Source organism: Siphateles boraxobius, unplaced genomic scaffold (genome assembly GCF_051911475.1).
Source record: "Siphateles boraxobius isolate OS27281-9 unplaced genomic scaffold, OSU_SipBor_1 111, whole genome shotgun sequence".
NCBI classification, from domain to species: domain Eukaryota; kingdom Metazoa; phylum Chordata; class Actinopteri; order Cypriniformes; family Leuciscidae; genus Siphateles; species Siphateles boraxobius.
Window position 1 is genome coordinate 1,022,803 of NW_027508713.1, and position 25,027 is coordinate 1,047,829.

At 38.0% G+C, this 25,027-nt stretch overlaps 1 protein-coding gene across 2 annotated transcripts; it reads right to left on the reverse strand.

Moving 5' to 3' along the window:
- Positions 1–267: 267 nt before the first annotated feature.
- Positions 268–24,389, reverse strand: slc27a1b (solute carrier family 27 member 1b). Of its 2 annotated transcripts, none has more exons than XM_077197728.1 (13): positions 24,165–24,389; positions 23,107–23,280; positions 20,583–20,977; positions 17,575–17,739; positions 15,714–15,783; positions 15,539–15,630; positions 11,938–12,047; positions 11,175–11,384; positions 7,734–7,860; positions 5,646–5,783; positions 5,416–5,580; positions 2,223–2,369; positions 268–1,384 (listed from the first exon to the last, which is right to left on the reverse strand). In XM_077197728.1, the coding sequence occupies exons 2-13, from the start codon at positions 23,277–23,279 to the stop codon at positions 1,227–1,229; spliced, it is 1,950 nt and encodes a 649-aa protein (XP_077053843.1). In that variant the 5' UTR covers position 23,280; positions 24,165–24,389; the 3' UTR covers positions 268–1,226. The 2 variants fall into 2 exon arrangements, with proteins under 2 accessions (XP_077053843.1, XP_077053852.1); XM_077197737.1 differs by having other exon boundaries at positions 24,161–24,389.
- Positions 24,390–25,027: the final 638 nt, after the last annotated feature.

A 25,027-nucleotide genomic window follows, 5' to 3' on the forward strand; every position in this document is an offset into this window, starting at 1 on the left:
CCACCCCATCTCCTCACAATTGCCTAGTTATCTTCCTAAAAAGAGATACGGGGGGAGTACTCTGGGTTCGGGCCCAATTTCCGAGCTCGGAGCCCTCCCCCCGGACAGCACGCCAAATACGCATAACCATTTATTCTCTGATCGTTTGTAAGTGTGAACTTGTGAAATGAGAGTAAGATAATAATTTGAATCACTTTGCAGCATTTGTTCTCGTTGTTTTCTATAAGTCTGATTATCTAAAGCTGGAAAAGAAACAAGCTCATGTACTTATTGTAATGTTAAATTTATTAAAATTGTTGAGAAAATCGGAGTTCAAGTAAATGTAAAATAGTCAAAACATCTGAAAAAGAATAAAACAATCTGATTTCCCAGACAGCAACATAGTGATCCGGCCCAGATCACACGAAACTTGGATTTCACACGGGCCGAATCTGGGCCGTCACTATATGTTGCTGTCTGGGTTTCTAATGGTTAATGATTAAGTAAATTTCACATCAAAACATTTTGATTCAATACACTTCACTGAGACTGAGTTGCTCAGAAGTCTTTGCTTTAAAAAAAGAAATTCTACAGTTTAACGTGATTTGAGATGTTTCACATACTGTTCGTCTGTAATACTATTACCATTTCTAGTCAGTAAGACTGAAATTGAAGACTCAATTACAGTGTTGACCACATAAACAGTGCTGTCAATCGATAATACCTGGATAAAGCTATTCATCCTCAGTTGCAGATGAATAGGAAAACCTCCAAAATCTCCAAAACCATCAAACGCAAACATGCAAAATGATGCACAGACTGATATCTAGTCTTCTGACGGACTAGTTAATCACACACAACCTCTTTTTCTGTCGTTTACAGTAATGTTTAACTCGTGAAACCTATTTCTGTGATATCTGACAGATATTTTATGTAATCCATTGAGAGTTTAGTTCAGCTTCTCAGATAATCTCACAAAGTAAATTCAGTCCATTATTTCTAATCAGAAAACTCAATAAACATGTAAGAAGTCTGCAATTATAAAATAAATTTTGTGCCTGAATTGAAATAAGGTTCTTGTTTTACTAGAATGATGTGAAAGGCAGAACTAGTAGTTTCAAGTACTAACCGAACAGTGTGTCAAGTATGAGCTTGATTGCAGTGCAGTTATCTCACTGATTTTGTACAATAAACTGCGTATTGATGCCCCACTATGACATTTACACAATAAAGACAGTGTGTCTCTCTTATAGAGACACGTTTCCCGTCATGACGTCGCTGTAGAGTTCATCCGTCAGACTCTCGTAACGCCCCGAACGGCTGTTGAGGAAGTAGAGCTGGTCGCTGGTTTGTCCTGGGTCGAATCCCTCCTTCTGTAAGCGAGTTTTTTTTATTTTAAATGTGTCTGGGGATAAAAAAACATGAAATATTTTACACTGTTAAATTAAAGAAACAGTGAAACTCACAGCTGTAGTTGCCAGAACTTTACCATAAAAAAAATCTTGGTCGTAACATTTTAGGTTTTTATGGATTAAATCTGCAGTAGAAAAACAAACGTACATTTCTTTAACTGATATATGAATGAATGAATATATCAGTTTACTTATTAAAGTAAATTATAGGTGGTAAGGTTGTTGAGTCAAGATGAAAAAATAATAATTTTATAATAATAATAACAAATACATAAAAGAAAAGAAAAAATATTGTTAGTATAATGTTATAAGGTATAATGCTAGTTTACTAAAAGTACTCCTCTGTTCTGCACCTCCCCCACTTTTTTTTTCTTTTTTTTCCTTTTCTTTATGTATGTTTTTTTTTATTATAAAATTATGTTTTACTTATTTGAATAGAGTTTCAACCAGTGTATCTTATAAAGAGTTTTTATTAAAATCAATTACCTACCTTACCTACTTCAGTGTAATATGCTACCATATCATCACGCTTAACTGAGAATTTAAATAATTGTAGCATGACGATCGGGTAAGTGTACTTTGTATTTTGAGTAATTGTAATGTGATATCTATATCAGAAAAAAATCTGGTTTGGACAGGTGGATGATTTATTTTTAAAAGCAGATTTGGTTGACGTAACATATATATATATACATAGTTAGGGTAGTATTACCAATTAACAGGTTTTTAATTTAGCATTTTTACCATTGAATTTAGCTTTAATAATTGTTTACAGAGTATGTTTGAGGAAAACAATGTAAGATTGTGGGGGATTGTTTATGTATCCGTCACCTGTTTTGTCGACCTCAGGTAAAAGCCGTAAGAAGACGGGCCGAGCGTAAGAAGGAAGTGTGTTCTGCATATCTTTCAGAAGGGCCTCGCAGTCGAAGTTACCCGTCACATCCGCTATGGCGGCCATCCCTGCCTTCCCCTCCACACCTGATGAAGAAAAGGAACTATTTTATTGCATATACTCGGCTAAAAAAAAAAACCACTCCATTAAATAAACCATCTGCAGCATCTTTTCTTTATATAAAACGTCTTCTAGGGGTGTAACAATATATCATGTCACAATATATCGCAATACAAAAATCCAACAATATGTATCCAAAAATAAAATTTCTGTGTGAGGAAAAGAAATTCAAGTTCTCTGAGTTTTAGTGTCAGTACTACATTAAACTACTATATATAATGTATAATTATGCAATGTGGGAATATTTGTGGGTCCTGCTGATAATGCCAGATGTGTTATGTTACCAGTAAAAAGTCCAACATTATTTTAAATATATCTAGTCAGAATGGAAATATTTTGGTCTGAAATAATTCTGTGTTTTCAGCTTCAGAATGATGAATATTGTTATTCTGGTGTCTCTATTGTCCTGTTCATTGGGTTTCCAGCACCAAGTCCAATCCTAATCATTTACAGACACGATGTAGCACCACATTTAGCGTTTTAATCAACAGTACTTTTTTTGTTATTTCTTTTACCTTGTCTTGGAGTATAGCAATAATATGGGATCGTGAGTTCAGTATTGTGATATGCAGAGATGCTCACAAGTCTCTGAGCTAGAGTCCAAGTCAAGTCTCAAGTCTTTGAGCTAGTCCAAGTCAAGTCTCTGAGCCAGAGTCCAAGTCAAGTCTCAAGTCTTTAAGCTAGAGTCCAAGTCAAGTCTCAAGTCTTTGAGCTAGAGTCCAAGTCAGGTCTCAAGTCTTTAGACTAGAGTCTAAGTCAAGTCTCAAGTCTTTGAGCTAGAGTCCAAGTCAGGTCTCAAGTCTTTGAACTAGAGTCTAAGTCAAGTCTCAAGTCTTTGAACTAGAGTCCAAGTCAAGTCTCTGAGCTAGAGTCCAACTCAAGTCTCAAGTCTTTGAACTAGAGTCCAAGTCAAGTCTCAAGTCTCTGAGCTAGAGTCCAAGTCAAGTCTCAAGTCTTTGAGCTAGAGTCCAAGTCAAGTCTCTGAGCTAGGGTCCAAGTCAGGTCTCAAGTCTTTGAACTAGAGTCTAAGTCAAGTCTCAAGTCTTTGAGCTAGAGTCCAAGTCAAGTCTCAAGTCTCTGAGCTAGAGTCCAAGTCAAGTCTCAAGTCTCTGAGCTAGAGTCCAAGTCAAGTCAAAAGTCTTTGAGCTAGAGTCCAAGTCAAGTCTCAAGCACTGTTGCCAACTAATTTTCAGGGGAAGTTGCTAAAGGCAGATCGATTTGTTGCTAAAAGTTGCTAAATGACGTTGTGACGTCATTGCACTATGACGTAATTACGTAATCGCTACGCAAAACTATGCCATTATGTTATATGTATTATTTGAAATGCTAATTTAGATTTGCTTGTAAAATCCCCAAGACCTGTTTTCAATTGTGTGGTGATTTGTACAGCCCCAAGCAGCACACGAAGCAGGCATTTTTCTCAATTCCCGTAATGAGAGGTTTTGGAAAGTTGCCCTCTGCAATATGGCGGCGCCGTTGACATACGCTCCAGTGGCCAATAAGGCATCTTATTATGTCTATGGCCACGTCCCTGTCCTTGTTGTATTTTGTCTTCCGGTTTTCACAGCGATTTCCACAGTGATCTTAAGGAATTACGAATGAACCGCTCAGTCTATGTAGCTAGCTTGTACAAATGTGGTTTGGATTAGAGTCAGTTTCCAAAAGTTGATAAAATTGCCAAATAAATGTAAAAATTTGCTAAATTTGTTGCTAGGTGATTTTTGGCAAAAAAAAGTTGCTAGGGTAGTCAAAAAAGTTGCTAAATCTAGCAACAAAATTGCTAAGTTGGCAACACTGGTCTCAAGTCTCTGAGCTAGAGTCCAAGTCAAGTCTCAAGTCTCTGAGCTAGAGTCCAAGTCAAGTCTCAAGTATTTGAGCTAGAGTCTAAGTCAAGTCTCAAGCCTTTGAGCTAGAGTCTAAGTCAAGTCTCAAGTTTCTGAGCTAGAGTCCAAGTCAAGTCTCAAGTCTCTGAGCTAGAGTCAAGTCAAGTCTCTGAGCTAGAGTCCAAGTCAAGTCTCAAGTCTTTGAGCTAGAGTCCAAGTCAAGTCTCAAGTCTTTGAGCTAGAGTCCAAGCCAAGTCTCAAGTCTTTGAGCTAGAGTCTAAGTCAAGTCTCAAGTCTTTGAGCTGGAGTCCAAGTCAAGTCTCAAGTCTTTGAGCTAGAGTCTAAGTCAAGTCTCAAGTCTTTGAGCTAGAGTCCAAGTCAGGTCTCAAGTCTTTGAGCTAGAGTCTAAGTCAAGTCTCAAGTCTTTGAGCTAGAGTCTAAGTCAAGTCTCAAGTCTCTGAGCTAGAGTCCACCTCAAGTCTTTGAGCTAGAGTCCAAGTCAAGTCTCAAGTCTCTGAGCTAGAGTCCAAGTCAAGTCTCTGAGCTAGAGTCCAAGTCAAGTCTCAAGTCTTTGAGCTAGAGTCCAAGTCAAGTCTCATGTCTTTGAGCTAGAGTCCAAGTGAAGTCTCAAGTCTCTGAGCTAGAGTCCAAGTCAAGTCTCAAGTCTCTGAGCTAGAGTCCAAGTCAAGTCTCTAGTCTTTGAGCTAGAGTCCAAGTCAAGTCTCAAGTCTCTGAGCTAGAGTCCAAGTCAAGTCTCAAGTCTTTGAGCCAGAGTCCAAGTCAAGTCTCAAGTCTTTGAGCTAGAGTCCAAGTCAAGTCTCAAGTCTTACGATGAAAGGCACAGCAGCGGCCGGTGCAGTCGACATGTTTGTTTGTTGTCCTCTCATGTGTGGCCGCGCGCAGCCAATGTTATGTATGTTACGTAGGCAGGTTATACGTAACGGCGGGAGGGGAATAACAGCGAGCTCATCAGACGTTTCCTAAAAATAAACATTGTTCACGAGTCCCGCAGCTCGAGTAAAGTCTAAAGTCTTTTGAGGACGAGTCTCAAGTCGAGTCTGAAGTCACCGTGTGTACGACTTAAGTCGCACTCGAGTGCGACTCCATCTCTGGTGATATGTATCGGATCGTGACATGAGGGTCTCGTTACACTCCTAACGTCTTCGGCTAATGATTTCAAGCATGTCACCTGGCACTGAGACGCCGTAGACGGCCACGTCCGTCTGATTCAGCAGAGAGCTCAGGACTCCCTCCACCTCCGTGGTCGAGACGTTCTCGCCCCGCCAGCGAAACGTATCTCCGCCTCGGTCCCGGAAATACACGTACCCAAACTCGTCCATCACCATCAGATCACCTGAGACAGAAGAACAGTGAGAGGAATCCAAGAGCATCGTCCGCATCCGGAGAGCTCGACTTTACCTGATACATACGCAGAATCTCCCTTTCTGAAGACGTTGTGCGCAATCTTTTTACTGGTGGCCTCTTGATTCGCGTAGCCATCAAAGCGACGTAATGGATCATGTGGATTGATTCTGCCCACGATGATCCCTGGTTCTCCTAAAATGCTCAGAAAATACACAAAAAAAACTTGTTTTGTAGTGCTAAATGTTTTGTTGGTGCATATTTACACCGGGGTAATTATATATATATATATATAATATATATATATATTTTTTTTTTATAGCAGAACACAAAATACAGTTAAACGATACCATTAATACAAAATACAGAAAACAGAAAGTAGGATGTACGTGTAATTATGCGAAGTGTGTGTGTAAAATTGTGTTTCTTATATACGCAGAACAATGCTTATTTTATATATATATATATATATATATATATATATATATATATATATATATATCAATAGTAATAGTATAAAATAGATTTAATAAGGAAGATGAAAGGCGAGAGAAAGAAGAGAAAAAAATTCGGGTAATTATAGATAACTAAAAGAAAAAACATTTTTGTTACTTGAAATAAAATGCATGTTAACTGAAATAAAATATATATAGAAAAACACGTTTATTTTATTTCAGCTAGTTTCCAAGGCAAAAATTCTCATTTTTGTTTTGTTTAACTTAACGTACTAAAATAACTAAAACTCAAATAATAATTAAAACTATATAGACTTTTTTTTTTAAACTAATAAAAATGTCCAAAAAAAAATTTAAATGAAAAATATAAAAAACTAATTCAAACATTAATTAAAAAAACAAACATAGTATGTCAATGACACTAAGGTTACATTTACAGAACAGCGATGTACTCAAAATGGAAAAGTTTCTCCTTTGTGTTTTTTCGCGTACAAACGACAACATTGTCAAAATGATCCCGTACACTATAAACACGCTGAAATTTGCTGCCAGGCCAGTATTTGGCGACTTCATTTTGTGAATAAACAATACGCGCCTGTAATACTCACCGCCATGATGTCACCGTTCAAAATCACGTTTTTGTTGTTTACATGGAGACGATATCAGCATAATTTTCAAAAACGTGCACTTTGAAACTCATTTTCAAAAGCTAGCATTTTCAGGGCCCCAAAACACTGTTGTCGTGTAAATGAACGGCCAAAACGCATAGAAAGTTTCTCGTTTTTAGTTGAAAATGGTGTTCTTTAAATGGCCCCTAAAATAACAAAGATTTGCACCGGAAACTCTCATTTCACACTCCAAGTCATAATAAATGCTGGTTTCTCATTGGCTGTCAGTTGTCTCTGTTGTGAAACATGTTTTTTTTAAACTCAAAGCACAAACACACGAAGTGTACGTAACAGTTACCAGCCAGACAGAAGATGCCTTTTGACCCATTTACAAATTATCCACAAAGGAAGAACTTTTGAAGCACTTTCGAAATTCACTGGTTTACTCTGTCATGTTCTGTGTGTTCAGAAAACTGTGTGTTCGGTTTGATTCCAGTTGCCAGACAAATATATAGAAAACATTCACAACGTGATGTGCTAATATATTAGAAGAAACGATAAATCATTCATTCTACATCCACATACTTTGTTGAAGTAAGGGACAATGTACGATCACCAGATCATTTTTGCAAAATATACAATGCGGTTCAAAAGTTTGGGGTCGGTACGATTTTTTTTTTTTTTAAAGATACTGATCTTTTTAATCAACAAGGAAGCATTAAATTGATCAAAAGTGAAGTAATGCATAATGTTACAAAATATTTCTATGTCAAAGAACCTGAATATATGAAAATAAGCCTTAAGAGACTTTCAGAAACATTCAAACATCTCACTGAGCCCAAACTTTTTTGTTTCAATTATAAAGTTTAACGTCATTATACAAAAATATTTAATATTGTACGCAGTTTATTATTATTTAAATAAATCACATCTTGTGTGTGTTTCCAGGTTCAGATTGTGTGTGTGTGTGTGTGTGTGTGTGTGTGTGTGTGTGTGTGTGTGTGTGTGTGTGTGTGTGTGTGTGTGTGTGTGTGTGTGTGTGTGTGTGTGTGTGTGTGTGTGTGTGTGTGTGTTTCTCTCACCAGGTTTGCAGGGGACACACAGTCCTCGACTGTCCCTGATTAACTCCATGGTGTCCTCGTCGGCCCTCAGGAGCCGGATGGGATAAACGCTGGGCAGAATCACGCTGTTGAAGCCACACGCCCCCACCTGGCCGGAGGAGCACATTACACATAAATAACACACATAATACCTATTGGGCCCTATCACACACCCGGTGCAACCCGGAACGCAAGTGTTTTGCTAGTTTCAGCCCGACGCACTTATCATTTTCACATCCTACGTCACGGTGTTTAAATAGGAAATGCATCTGTGCGCCCATGCGCTGCTGGTGTGTGTTCTGGCGCATTGCTATTTTGAGGAACTGAAATAGACTGAAACATTGACCAACCTGGTCTAAAGTCAATGGCGCAATATTTTTTTGTTATTTAAAGACCGCGTTAATAATGTGTGCTTATAGGCGGGTCCACAACGCTCGTACACTCTGCTTATTACACACACACTCTGCTTACTTATTACACACACACACTCTGCTTACTTATTACACACACACTCTCTGCTTACTTATTACACACACACACACACACTCTCTGCTTACTTATTACACACCTTCTTCTTACTTATTACACACACACACTCTGCTTATTACAGACACACTCTGCTTACTTATTACACACACTCTGCACACACTCTGCTTATTACACACACACACTCTGCTTACTTATTACACACACTCTGCTTACTTATTACACACACAAGCACACTCTGCTTACTTATTACACAAACACACACACACACACACTCTCTGCTTATTACACACACACTCTCCTTACTTATTACACACCTTCTGCTTACTTATTACACACACACACACACACACACACACACACTCTGCTTACTTATTACACACACACTCTGCTTACTTATTACACACCTTCTGCTTACTTATTACACACACACTCTGCTTACTTATTACACACCTTCTGCTTACTTATTACACACACACATTCTGCTTATTATAGACACACTCTGCTTACTTATTAAACACACACACACTCTGCACATACTCTGCTTATTACACACTTTGCTTACTTATTACACACACACTCTGCTTACTTATTACACACTCTGCTTATTACACACAGACACGCTGCTTATTACAGCACACAAACATGCCAAATATTAAAAATAAAAGGATTACAATGTAAAACATTAATATTGTGTACATAAAGATATGGTGAATCCGGCTTGTCCCGTTGATGGTCTGCTTATGCTTTAAGCTCACACACACACACACACACACACACACACACACACACACACACACACACAATGGGGTCCAGAAACGTGCCGGCGCAGGAAAATAGACTTAAAATACTCTGTCATTTTTGGTCATTCAGACTTAAGAAATATAACAAAATAAACTGTTGAATGTCTATTTTTTTACGTGTTCACTTACAATAGAAATAAAACATTGTGCTTTTGTAAAATAAAGAAAATAAACAGGGTGTGCTTTCTGTCTCTCCATCTCCGTTAACCTTTTTTCTGGAGCACGTCTCTAAACTTAAACAAAACTCAGCGAATACTATTCACCCAAGCATGAGCAATACATCTTTATAATCATTTAAGTTTGTACTATTAAAATATCTAATTCAAAACTAAAATAAATATTCTCTGTTTATGTAATCTATAAAAAAAGAGAGAGGTGTCAGCCGATCTCATTATCGTTCACTCAGCTCATTATTCTGCTAATGTGACACGCCCACGGAGAGCGCGCGGTATTCAAACGCAAATGATCTAAGGCAAGCCATTCAAACATGCCAACGTCCACCAGCTGGTTTATAATACACATCATGTTTAATAAAAACTTGTACTTTACCTCGTCTTGCTACCTGTGAGGAATAATACTAATAACCCTGGAAAATGTACCAGTAGTGCTGGTAGTTTCATTTCGAGGAGCAACGGATCCAGCTGATGTAGTGTCTGTGTGTAGGCTAAATGATGAATGAACGGCACAGGCGCACGCGCGTTGTTTACTTCAGTTATACAGCGCGTGTCTGTGCCGTTCATTCACTCTCGCACCTACATTAGTATACGTTATTTTTACATGAACACATCCAAACTATATTGCTATAGCCTACTAAGATGAGTAAAAATAGACTGAAATATGTTGACATAGAATGTCTGTATAAGCAACAAACTGTAAATTAACATGTATATGCTAATATATCATGAACAATATGTTATAGACTAAATATGAATGTTTAGACAAGATTTTGTGATTAGTTTTGGATAGATTATAAAGTTTTGACTGTAAAAAAAGACTAATGTCACATTAAATAGTTAAGCTTTTGTTCACCACTTTCTGCTCATGTTAAATATACTATAGTATGATGTTTTGTCAAAAATAAAGCAGGTATATTGAATTATCAACTAAGATGTTATTATAGTGTTTGTTCCAATATTCAGTCTAATGAATCCTTACCTTTTTTAATACATATGATAAAATGTATACTTTTTACAAAGAAAGAATACACTTGAAATATTGTTAAAATTGTAATTGTTGTTGTAATTGTAACCTATTTGTAATTGGTTACAATTTGGACCCTGTGACACTCCTGTGTGAAAGGCTAATTAATATGCAGCTCATTATGTATGTGGCACATTATCCGGCCTTTGTCTTCTAAGGTGTGAACACGCCTCCATGCATATTGCCTTTCCAAACAAAAGGTGTCTTATAAAATTTAAATCAATGTATTGTTTTGTGTAAATGATTAGGCAGGATGATTTTAAGATCATTTTGAAGCAAAAACTATAGGCAACAACACTCATTAGTCAAAAGTCTTGTGGACACATATTTAGTATGTGTTTTGTGGCCTTATTTCAGACACTTTAAGTTTTAGTTTTTCAATTACCATGCATAAACAATATTCTCTCAAAAATGCAAACATGTACATACATTTTGCTCACATATTATGGTAGCCCTGTTTGTGCTAAATAGAGTGTAATTACACCTTTGCTATTAATATGTTTATAAGCAACTGAAAAAAGCACATATGTCAGGGCATGTCAGAACACCTCAAGGACCCCAAAAACACCCTGGACCCCAGAGGGTTAACCTCACGCACAAGCAGATCTGTTTGCTCTTTTGAGATGCGTTCAGTTTTTCCGCTTGCCAAATAGTGAATCCGCCATGACGCAAGCGCAACTGCCTTTTAAAGGGAATGGGAGATGAGACTCTGATTGGTTTATATCTCGTTACGCCCAAAACACACCCATTACTCATTAAGAGGATAAGGAACAATCCTTTCAGACCATGCGCTGGGAGCGCCGACCATTTTTGCCGTCTTTAAACTAGCAAAAGTGAAAAAAAAGCGACAAAAAAAAGCCTTGCGCTTTAGACCACGCGCTTAGATCGTCAAAATAGGGCCCATTAAATGTGATGAGTTCAGATTCACACACACCTTGTTGTCCATGTTGGCCAGGCTGCAGTTGCACTCGGTGGCTCCGTAAAACTCACCGATGCGCTTGATGTTGAAGCGTTTAGTGAACGCTTCCCAGACATTGGGCCGCAAACCGTTGCCCGTGGCAACACGCACCTTGTGCAGAGACTCGGACGCGCGGACCGGCTGTGCTAACAGGTACCGGCAGATCTCGCCGATGTACTGGACCACCTGCAAACACACACACACACACACACACACACACACACACACACACACACACACACACACACACACACACACACACACACACACACACACACACACACACAAACAGTCTGTAAGAAAGTGACTTTGTACTTAAAACTAGCAAAATTATCTGCCAATGGGGTAAGAAAACAAAATCTTAATTCAAATGGAAAACAAGATTATTTTTCTTAACTCATTGGCAGATAATTTTGCTTGTTTTAAGTAAAAACTCACTTAATTTGATATTTCTTTTATCAGGAAACAAGGCAGAATTTCTTATGGCGTTTTACTTATCTAGTAAATGCTGATTTCTTTTTAGATATTTTTTTTTAGAAACAAGAAAAAAACACTAAGAAAGAAAGCATTTTTTGCAGTGAATTTGCACCAAAATACTGTACAATTTGATTGGAATTACAAATGTACTGTAAAAGTCTGCAAATTTACTGTCCTTGCACAATTACAAGATGAGCTGCACTAGACGGATCTCTCGATGGCCAATCAAAACATGACAGTGATTGAGGTCAAAGGTCATCACCGTGCAGTTGTATTTGACACAGTCGTCCCAGAAACGACTGGCGGAAAACTTCCTGCGGATCACGACTGTCAGACCGTGCAGGAGACACTGCCCTACGCCCACGATGTTACCTGGAAAACACGGAACGAAGAGAGATGATTGGTTGATGTGACATAAACTACACATTCAATGGCCATTTCATAATGTAAAAAGGATCATTAATGTGGTAGTTCCTTTAAAAACTTGCAGAGACACAGAATAAAGTCTTGAATGTCACAACAGGCTTCATACTGAATACCTTTACTATATATATATATATATATAAAATCTATAGATCTATGTATATACTGTATATATACTGTATATATATATATATATATATATATATATATATATATATATATCTTTTTAATTATAGATATTTCTGGATTAAACATTGTTTTTTGATGCATTGGTCAAATTTGATATTTTCATAAAGTGTTGTTTCAGTAGAAAGAAAACAGGAAAGCTTTTAAGTGTTTTTTATTGCACTTTATCTATTTGCTTCCGTAGATTTCATATACAGTACATATTTTTTTTAAAGGCGTTTTTCTCTAAATTAGTTTTCTTTTCCACTTTAGCAGCACTTACATACACCAAACTTAACAGTTTTATTAATATCTATATCCTGAAGGTTTTTACTGAGGAGTTTGTACATATATAATTCGCCTGATAATTATTTAACATCTCAAAATAAGTTTTTTATCTCCACTTTAGCAGCACTTACATATATACACCAAACTTAAAAATGTTATTAATATCTATAATCTGAAGGTTTTTACTGAGGGGTTTGTTCATATAAAATTCACCTGATAAACATTTAATATTTTATTCATAAAGCTGTCAGAGTTATGTTTGGTTTTTGATCTGTTTCCCGGTTTTGTTCGTTTGTTCAGTTTCCATGGTTACCGTCATCATTAGTTCATTAGTTTCAGCTGTGTGTCATTTATTATCTAGTTTCAGTGTGTTATTTAAGCCTCACCCTGGCCTTCACTCGTTCAGTCTCTGTTAAGTTGAGATGTGTTTGCACTGTCTGTGTGTTTGTGTTTGTTTGTTTGCTTTTTGAGTTGAAATTAAACCTATTAGGGTTTTGTTAGAACCTGAGTCTTGTCTTCTTCAGCTTCCCTGCATACATCGTTACAAAACCTACGGTGTAAATGTCTTTTTCCTTACTGTTGACAGTATGTTCTGATTTATTTAGTGTAATAAAAACAGAAATCCAAAATCCTCTCTGTAAAAACTCTTACAAAATCAAATAAGAATTTTGAAACTGCTTTATTCAATCTTCATATTTACGTTCTAAATGTAAGTTGTTTTTTAATACCAGCGTAATATACACAAAACATGAAAAGTGTCCATATGCACTGGTAGTCATCCGTTATGGTTTTAAAAGGTCAGTGGTGATATCTGATGATAAAATGCTGGTATCTACAGGTGAAACTCGAAAAATTTTAATATCGTGCAAAAGTTCATGTGTTTCACTAATTCAAATTAAAAGGTGAAACTAATATATTTAGTATATATAACTATATACATATGCATGATTATACTTTTCAGAGGGCCGACATTTGTGTATTTAAAATCTTTTTTTTTATTGATTTCATGTAATATTCAAATTTTCTGAGATTTTCAATTTGGGGTTTTCATAAGCTGTAAGTCATAATCATCAAAATTATAACTTTTGCACGATATAAATTTTTTTTGAGTTTCCCCTGTACTTAAATTTATAGTATTTACTTAAACTGACTATGTAAATAATACACACAAAACTGCTGAATTTAAACAAACACCCATCTTACACAATATTTACTCAAACAAATGTTTTATCCATTGACAAGGCTGTTGGTAGATTATGGATTTGACCCAAGGTGAACTATTACACCGGTTGGTATATCAGTAAATTCAAAACTATTGGCCTGTACAAACTCAGGGTCACAGAATTAGTTTCGAGCTGACAAAACCAAACCAATCCAACCAGGCTTTGTTGGTACCATGATGCTGATCATCAACTCTCATGCTGATCAGGCTTTATACTGAGTTTAGGGGTTTAGGAGTGACATCAGTACCGAACAGCCAATCACATGCTGAGAAAAAGTGAAACTGCGATTTATTTCTCACTTCGGCAGAATATTACGAGATTTAAAAAAATTAAGAATTTAAACAAATTTACACAGCAAGAAGAAAATATCTGTCTATGAAACACAACAACTAAAAGAAAAAGTATTGCTATATCAGTGCATGTAACAGTTGATAAACGTATAGAGAGAATTGAACATTTCAACTCACATGTAGTCATTTTATAGATTTATCTATTGATTCTTAATCAAATTTATATTACCTTTATATATTTATTCAATAAAACTGTGCGTAATAATAATTGATAAACTAAAATTGTATTAAATTACATAAATCATATCTAAATCATACTATATTATTCATCTAAATAAGCATTACTAAAAGCCAGATGATTTTGTTTTTAAACATCATTTGCAACGTAGTGACCTTTAATTTACAGGTGGAGTGGCTCAAAGTGTCTCATTAAGAGAATAAAGGGGGTAAAAGTGGAGGTAAAGTGTCGCATCAGACATGTGACACTTTGCTCACAGCTGATTGGTCCATGTTCGGTTTGCAGCCTCTCACCCAGAACATCACCTGACCCGGACCAGGTTAGCCGTGAGTTACTATGGCGATGAACACCGCTAAAAGCCAAAACACTTTCATGGTGCCTAAAACCCAGAGTTGGAGCAAACTACACTGAAACATATCAGGCTAGCCAGCTAAAGCTAAGCTTCATGGTACAGACCCTGCTCTATATCCCTAGAATGAAGAGTTATTCAAGGTATTCTTAGCGATGTGGTGTTTTAATCGATAAGCTGAAATGGGGTGTGTTTCCCGAAAGCATCGTTAGCCAACTACGTTCGCAAGTTCCTTCGTTATCAGCAGTTCAACGAGTCTGTGTTTCCCGAAACCATCGTTGTAGCGAACATTCGCAAACAGCATCGCAGAGTTGTGTGTTTGAGCGACAGATCTCGACCTGCGGTTAGAAGCAGTTTCATGACTCAATAAATCCTGATCTGGAGCAAAATAATCAAGATGACATTCAGTACAACCTATATCTTTCATTTAGAATACATACAAATGTTATTTACGTGTTGTAGTTTGTCAAGAGATTGAAAGCACAGTTTTTGAAGTGTGTGTGTGTGTGTGTGTTTGTGTGCTCTAGTGCGCAAGAACGAGCCTATGATTGAATCAGAAAATAAAGCAAAATAACTGAAAAAAGAGATAAATAGTCCTCAGATGCCATTTCTGTAATTTATATCAAAACATCATTAATTAGCATTAATTCGATCAAAAGGAGTTTTATTAAAAGTAGTTATTACTCCATAACCTGCGTGACATCATTAAACAACGTGGCTGAACGACCGATTTGCGACATTATGGTTTCGGGAAACAGTCGTGACTGTGTGTGTGTGTGTGTGTGTGTGTGTGTGTGTGTGTGTGTGTGTGTGTGTGTGTGTGTGTGTGTGTGTGTGTGTGTGTGTGTGTGTGTGTGTGTGTGTGTGTGTGTGTGTGTCCTGCAAACCTGCGGAGTGATAGAGCGGCAGACAGCAGTAAACAACATCATCTGGCCGCAGACCGAACGAGTGATATCCGAACGCAGCGATGCGATAGTACCTGTTGACACACACACACACACACACAGTGAAACAGTCGTAGATGATGTTTGGTCAGTATTTTCAGAACAGTGTTGCACAAACCTGCTGTGAACCACGATGGCAGCTTTAGGTAAACCTGTGGTCCCCGAGGTGTAGATGTAAAATAGCCTGTCTGAGGCCAGAAACACACACCGCATGAGCACATACTGTATCACACACTTCCACAGTCTTGTTTGCAAAGATAATTATATTCATCTGTTTTTTTTTTTTTTTAAGTTCCCTTATATTTCAAGGTTGTCCATAACTGTAATAGCCCTGTTTTATTCCATTTACATGTGATCCCACAGATGCATTATGGGGGAAAGGTCAGGAATACATAGTGTGAATCATGTTTCCAGTTGTTTCAGATTTGACTGGCGTCTGGAGATGATTGTACCACCACACACACACACACACACACACACACACACACACACACACACACACACACACACACACACACACACACACACACGCGCGCGCTGTCAGCCCAGCTGACTGGGTCACAGGTGATTAACCAATGACAGTTCACCCTCTGACACATGTACACATTGACTCTGTGTGTGTGTTTCTCCTGATCCTGGTTTCTCTGCGTTCTCCTCAGGGACCGGATGTGTTTTCTGCTCTCTTTCTCCTTTCATTATGCTTTTCTCACACAATCTGCTTTTGTACCTCTCTCTCTCTCTCTCTCTCTCTCTCTCTCTCTCTCTCTCTCTCTCTCTCTCTCTCTCTCTGTCTCTCTCTCTCTCTCTCTCTGTCTCTCTCTCTCTCTCTCTCTCTCTCTGTCTCTCTCTCTCTCTCTCTCTCTCTCTCTCTCTCTCTCTCTCTCTCTCTCTGTCTCTCTCTCTCTCTCTCTCTCTCTCTCTCTCTCTCTCTCTGTCTCTCTCTCTCTCTCTCTCTCTGTCTCTCTCTCTCTCTCTCTCTCTCAGTCTCTCTTAGTCTCTCTCAGTCTCTCTCTCTCTCTCTCTCTCTCTCTCTCTCTCTCTCTCTCTCTCTCTCTCTCTCTCTCTCTCTCTCTCTCTCTCTCTCTCTCTCTCTCTCTCTCTGTCTCTCTCTCTCTCTCTCTCTCTCTCTCTCTCTCTCTCTGTCTCTCTCTCTCTCTCTCTCTCTGTCTCTCTCTCTCTCTCTCTCTCTCTCAGTCTCTCTCCTCTCTCTCAGTCTCTCTCTCTCTCTCTCTCTCAGTCTCTCTCTCTCTCTCTCTCTCTCTCTCTCTCTCTCTCTCTCTCTCTCAGTCTCTCTCTCTCTCTCTCTCTCTCTCTCTCTCTGCCACTGTGCTCTTGGCTGGTATGTAACCTTTTCCCCACTTTAACCACTCGCTCTCTGACTGAAAACACACGTGATCTCTCTTTTTAAAGGGGTGAATCTCATGCAACCTGCCAAAAAACACGTCCGGCTCGTTTTCAACTAGAACTCGCAAGAAAAAACAAACAAGAAATAATGATATGATATAATAAGAATCTGATGACAATCAACATTCCATAATAAATAATACATTTATTATTTGCATTCTATTTGCATTGGTTGCATTCCAAACAACCATAATAAATTGTTATTATTATTTATTATTACTCGATTCAGTATTTATCGTTGATTATAGCATTCAATTTATGTTGTTTTTTATGGTGCTGTATACATATATTTGACATTTGTTGGGGGTGGGAAAATGTGCTTTATTTTAATGAAAAGGTAAAAAACATAATGAAAAGGTCTTCTTTAGGCAAAATATCATTTCTTTTCATAATATTTTTCATAATGGTTTTGGCAGTGAAATGTGACCCGGATGTGGCTTCATGACAGCAAACATTTGAGATTGCAAAATCTAAAATATGTAAGACATGTGGAGGCATTTACCCCACTCTCTCTCACACACACCATAAATCATCCATACACACAGACAGTGAAGTGATGCTGGAAGTCCACCGACCGTTGAAGCCCTTGTTGTGTGTGAGGGCGGGTGGTGTGTGAGCGGATGAAGCCAGCAGCGAGTCCAGGTTCTGTGCCGACAGCGAGTCCAGCGTCTCGAGTCCAGGAGCCGCACCGGTGCAGAAGAGAGAGAGCGAGCGCAGAGACCCCTTCACCTCCGACAACACTGCACACACACACACACACACACACACACGTGAGCCATTCACAAGGGCTTTTTGTCACCACTGTGTTCATGGACTTTTCAGTTAGTTGTCATTAGTCACATGTTCCTCTATTCAGTTTCCCGCCACTAGTCTGTCTCCATGGTTACCATCATTAGTTCATCTGTATCACCTGTGTCCTGTTAATCACCATCATCTGTGTTTGCTATTTAGTTCCTCCAGTTCTCTCTGTCTTTGTCCGATCTCCGTTATGTGTGTGTTTATCCTGTCTGCCCGCTCTGAGAACTTTCATTAAAATAGATTCGTATCCTATCTAAGCCAACCGTGACACTTTTAGTGGAACTGATGCGACTTATTATTTATTTGATTTACTTATCACTATATTCATTAGTTATTACTATATTATTTTACACTGTTATATATTTGATTTATTTATTATCATTATTTGTATTTTTATTTATATACTATATTTATTATTTGTATATTATTATTCATTGTATTTATTTATTATCATTATTTATTACTTGATTGTTTATTGTTTATTTTATTTATTTATGATCATTATTTATGTTATTTTTACTATATTATTTATTTATTCTATTAATTTTATTTGAACGTGAAATATCAAAGGGCTTGTCCTTTTTTGACCCGTGCATTTACAAAACCATCGTTGCCTACTTTGTTAATGAATTAAACAATTAATTGAGCATCTGATTGGATAAAAATTTGTGTCTGGCTTTGACTAGATGATGTCACTAAAACTCATAATTAAATAAAAAAAATTGTCCATAGTAAATATTGTACTAAATACGAGGGGGAATTTTTTTTTTAAATGATATATATATATATATATATATATATATATATATATAATATATACACTCACCTAAAGGATTATTAGGAACACCATACTAATACTGTCTTTGACCCCCTTTCGCCTTCAGAACTGCCTTAATTCTACGTGGCATTGATTCAACAAGGTGCTGAAAGTATTCTTAAGAAATGTTGGCCCATATTGATAGGATAGCATCTTGCAGTTGATGGAGATTTGTGGGATGCACATCCAGGGCACGAAGCTCCCGTTCCACCACATCCCAAAGATGCTCTATTGGGTTGAGATCTGATGACTGTGGGGGCCATTTTAGTACAGTGAACTCATTGTCATGTTCAAGAAACCAATTTGAAATGATTCGAGCTTTGTGACATGTTGCATTATCCTGCTGGAAGTAGCCATCAGAGGATGGGTACATGGTGGCCATAAAGGGATGGACGTGGTCAGAAACAATGCTCAGGTAGGCCGTGGCATTTAAACGATGCCCAATTGGCACTAAGGGGCCTAAAGTGTGCCAAGAAAATATCCCCCACACCATTACACCACCACCACCAGCCTGCACAGTGGTAACAAGGCATGATGGATCCATGTTCTCATTCTGTTTACGCCAAATTCTGACTCTATCATCTGAATGTCTCAACAGAAATCGAGACTCATCAGACCAGGCAACATTTTTCCAGTCTTCAACTGTCCAATTTTGGTGAGCTCTTGCAAAGTGTAGCCTCTTTTTCCTATTTGTAGTGGAGATGAGTGGTACCCGGTGGGGTCTTCTGCTGTTGTAGCCCATCCGCCTCAAGGTTGTGCGTGTTGTGGCTTCACAAATGCTTTGCTGCATACCTCGGTTGTAACGAGTGGTTATTTCAGTCAAAGTTGCTCTTCTATCAGCTTGAATCAGTCGGCCCATTCTCCTCTGACCTCTAGCTTCAACAAGGCATTTTCGCCCACAGGACTGCCGCATACTGGATGTTTTTCCCTTTTCACACCATTCTTTGTAACCCTAGAAATGGTTGTGCGTGAAAATCCCAGTAACTGAGCAGATTGTGAAATACTCAGACCGGCCCGTCTGGCACCAACAACCATGCCACGCTCAAAATTGCTTAAATCAACTTTCTTTCCCATTCTGACATTCAGTTTGGAGTTCAGGAGATTGTCTTGACCAGGACCACACCCCTAAATGCATTGAAGCAACTGCCATGTGATTGGTTGATTATATAATTGCATTAATGAGAAATTGAACAGGTGTTCCTAATAATCCTTTAGGTGAGTGTATGTAATGTCAACATAATATACCTTGTAATATTTCAACAGATTTCAGTTATTAAACTCATTTTTAGTAAATGTTGTGCTAAAAATTAACCAAAAAAAAATAATTTGGTCTCATTTGCACATATTGAATTATGTATACCATCAGTTCTTAGACACAATTCTCATAATATTTCAACAGATTTTAGTTATTAAACTAATTTTGAGTAAATATTGTGCTAAAACTTAACAAAAAAAGTAATTTAGTCTCATTTGCTCATATTGAATTATGTATATACCATCAGTTATTAGACACACTTCTCACACAATGTCTCTACTGGCCATTGAAATAAATCACGTCAATTTAGTTCGCGAACAGACGAACAAAATAAAAAGTGCCTCTCACTGTCCAGATGCTCTGTCACTGACTAGTATATTTAAAATAATGTAAGTAATTTTTTACTGGTAACATAAGACATTTGACATTATCAGGGTCCACAAATATTCCCGCATTCCATTAATTATACATTATACTGTATATTGCAGTTTAATGTAGTACTGACACTAAAACTCGCACAGTAATTTTCATTTTGGGAGAACTATCCACGATACACATTGTTGCATTTTTGTATTGCGATTTATTGTGACACTATATATTGTTACGCCCCTCGTTATTAGACACACTTCTCATTCAATTTTCTCTACTGGCCATTGAAAAAAATCACGCCAGTTAAGTTTGCGAACAGACGACCAAAGTAAAGCGCATCTCACCGTCCAGAAGCTCCACCCCGAACACCATCCCGCGCGCTCCTGACGCGTTCACGCAGTGCATCAGCGAATCGCGCCGCAGGTTGAAATTGATGAACGCCGGCTCTACGCCCACTTTAGCCAGTCCGAGCCACAGCGCCACCGTGGGCAGGCGACTCTCCATGAAGATGGCCACCACGTCGCCCGACGCCCAGCCCTGCGTGACGGCCCACCGCGCCACAGCGTTAGAGCGCCGGTCCAGCTCGGAGAAGCTCCACACCTCGCCCGTGGACTCCTCTATAAGAGCTGGTTTGTCCGGGTGGAGCGCCACCTGCTGGGCGAATATAGACGGGACGGTGCTGCGTGTACGGGTGTAATGATCCATGAAGAATTTCACACGCAACAGTACGTACAGACCACTGGAAGAGACAAAGAAAGAGTTAAAGGTGCAGTCTGTAAGAATGACACTAGTGGTGGAAATAGGTACTGCAGTCCACATTCAAAATATCGGAGATCGTCGTTTCTCCCGCCTCCACAGACTCGACGGCGCTCATGCGGGTCGCCAGTTTGAGCACACGCAACAGGAACGAGTGCAATGGACAATGAAAATTATCCAGACCAAAACAATAACAATAACGTTTCCTCAATATATGCAAACATATTATGGTACTTTTATGCTTTAGTAGAGTGAAAAAGTTACATACAGCACCTTTAAATATGTGTATGTTATATGTAGTTCTATTTTTTAAAAGGTTTCATGACTAATAGTAGATGTGTCCATGTCAATTTTCACTGCGTCATTTTACACCACACAAGGGGTGGGCATCTGGGCAATCTTCCCAAAAGTTCATATTACGATCTTATAACAAACAACCACAATCCACGATCTGAATTGCGATCTTCCCAAGTTTGAGATGTAGTATCGAGAATATCCAGACTTGTACATTTCCACAATTTAAAAACAATCAGTTGTCAAAATAGTCATTAACCCCTGAGTTAAACTTTAAAGCAGTGATTTTTATTAAAACTACTGAAGTTATTCAGTCAAGAGCAGTGAATGGTTTTCTCTTTGTCTTTTGTTGAACATTAAAGCTACAGTCCGTAACTTTTTTGGGTTAAAAATGATCCAAAATACATTTTTGAGCAACTACATAACCAGCCAGTGTTTTCGAAACTATCCGCCTGCCGTGGCTCGATTCAAAACGGTAAGCTTGTAATAATGTTTTTAATTCCAGTGGTACTAGTGGATTTCTGCGGGAAATTCGAGCATGTCTTTGTGTCATTACGTCACATCTGTACAAATAAAGAAGAGTCTCGGCTAGTAGGCTACGAGTGTGAGGATGTTGAGCAGGAGATTTATAGCCTTTTCTCACAGCACTTGATATAATTAAACGTATTAATTTAATGGCGGATCCAGAAAGGTTCAAACAACAATCACCAGCAGGGACAACTGGAGAATCACCCGCTATAAAATGTGGCTACAGAAAAAAAAGAGCGAAAACAAGGATAAATATCTGAAGGGCATTAAATGTAGTCACGCAATGCTGATGTTGTTAACATTAACAATTTGAGAACAAAGTATAATTTGCACGGTTTGACGTGATATGATAAGCGATCGTTAGATTTAATCAGCGTGATTTACTGCAATGCTTTTTTACCCTTAGTTGGTCAGAACAAAAGTGGATGTTACTTGTTCATATGTTTATTTCTTCATACTTGTTCTGAGTAAATTTTCCGGTGAAAATTCTTATGTTGCTCATACTTCCAAAAAGTATAATCTGTGATTGCGAATGCCAGTCTCCACACCGACTGACAGCCGCACATTCTCCTCAAAACACTGGATTCATCCGCGCTGTGCCGTGCCGAGGCACAACCCACGTAAAGCTGATCATTCCGCCAATAACTGCAATTGCAGATTTCGAACAGAGATGGCGACAGAGAGGAAAAACTACGGACTGCAGCTTTAATGACACAGACAGCAGTATTTGCAATAGGGTTTAAAACTGAATGCATTGATCTAATATAATGACACGCATCCAATTTCTTTCCCAACAGTTTATTCATTTAAGACATAACTGACTGTCTGTATGTAAATACTCGGGAATACGGACATTTGGACATATTTTTGTGTATATTTGACCATTTAGGCGAGTGTCTGGAACCACAAGTATACTTTTCTCGTGGGGATCAGACTCTTTCGCAGTTTAATACGCTAACTCTTTTTTTTTAAGCATGTTCCGCACTAGACTTTACTTTACGACAGTCACATTATTTGATGTGAAGTTAAGTTTAGGCTTTTAAGGTGGGGATAGCGCACCGTTTTAAAGGAAATGAACGCCATGTCGCACAATAATCATTTTATCGTGATTATCATATTTTCATAATCGTTGAAGGTCAAAATCAAAACCGAAATGAAAATTTGATTCATCGCACAGCCCTACTGCTCGATCCCTACGATTCGCTTGAAAAGTGGATTGTGGACGTCTTCAAGATCGTCAGATCACCCACTGGTCCGAACAACATGACTAAACAAAGTGGGAGTACTTACATAATGTCTCTCTTGATGGTACATGCGGCCACATAGAGAAACCACCATCCTCCAGAACACAAATAAACTCCTAAAAGTGCCACCAAACTCCAGAACCACGAGAGCCCCAGGACACTCACTAACCCGGCCGCGATCACCGCCACTGGGGCACGAAACCCGTCTCCAGCACCCATCCTGGAGGACAGAAGACCAGACAAACGTGTTCATTGAGGAACTACATGGAGTATTGTCCTTCTGAAAATGTATTTCTGACACTGCATGACCTAAAATTATCCAGTGAAGGTGGAAAAAAAGTGATTAAAAAGGTGAAAACGAAATGGTTACCAGTTAGAAGACCTGCGATATACACTTTCCCTTAGACGTCCATCTACATTTTAACCTATAATTTTTATACTAATTATTGGTAAATCTTGGTAATGACATGTAATGGCATTTTTTCTTTTTTTAAACAAGTGGATGAGCCTTGAACCTGAACAAGTCTGCTACCTGTCAATAAAGTAAAAATATGAAATGTTTCTGAATTACAATTCTCATATACTGATGGTTTTGGTAATGACAGCTAATGTATCTAAAAATCTTAAAATAAATTGCATCTCGGAAATTGAAACTCTTTTTTCTGTTCCACTGTCATCACATCTCATTTCAAAAGTTTATGAATAAAATCAATTATACTCTAAAATGCTTGGTGTGATGGAAATGACAGCACAATTTTGGACAGTGATTCTTTATTACAAAAAGTATCAACTGCACATACCCAATTGAAAATGTTTAAATTATTCTGACAAAGTAAAAAAAAAAATAGAATTTCCTCATTTGATACTTTTTCTTACACTTTTTTTCTTCTTCAAAAAGACAGTAATCACAAAAATACAACTAAATCGTTTAGATATTTTTTAATCTATTCTGTAAACCTAAAATGGATGGAATAAAAACATATTTTCATCATCCATTATTTTAAAACGTTATCCTAACTGAAGAATCAACTAAATAAATTTAAAAGCATTGCGTAGGCTATAATAATTGTAAAGTAGCCTGATACGCTCACGAAACGCACTTGCCTGCGCCCCCGTTTGGTTTTGACCGCTGTTCAATCCTCTGACCAAATAAATCCCTCAGAAACGCTGAACGTTATAGCAGTTGACGAGAAATTATTGAGAAATGTGTGTAACGAACATACTTTCTACAGAAGATGACACCTAACCCTTTATTTACGCTCGCGAACTCTCACTTGGCTCACAGTGCGCGTTCCTAAGCCTGGAAGCCCCGCCTCCACGTTCAGGAGCACCGCTCTCATTGGTGGACTCAGCCGTCAATCACGGGCTCTCCGGGTTCTGCGTGTCTAGACTGGCTGTTTTGGGGTCCTGTCAGAACTCAACTCTCTGACAAACGAGGGACTGTCTCAGCTCACAACAAAATATGTTGTAAGAACGTTTTTATCACGTTCTCATTAAGTTATAAAACCGTCAGCGAGATCAGTATCATGTAGCCTACGCAACGTAATTTTAATGAATGACTCAATGTCGAAATATTATAACTCGCTATATTTCACAATTTGTTTGATTTCATAATAGTTTAAATAGGCCTAAAATGTGTAACAGATATGAGACACTTTGAAAGGGTTATTCACTTATCACCACTTCTATTTACTAAGGTTGTGGTAGTTTTTTCTCACGTGCACAGATTTTACTGTTCGCAAAACTCCTCTATCCTGAAGACACACAGTGTAATAAGTTGATGAGACAAATGAGATGATTTTTCCTTTCACACATGACCTCAGCTCTAAATCTTATCTTACGTATAATATAAAATTTAACAGACATCACTCAGTCTTAACATTCAATGAAGGCAGAAACAGGAAAAACAACAGGTTAGAAATAAGATTAATATGCACAAAAAATCAGGACTACTGTTTCTCAGTAAA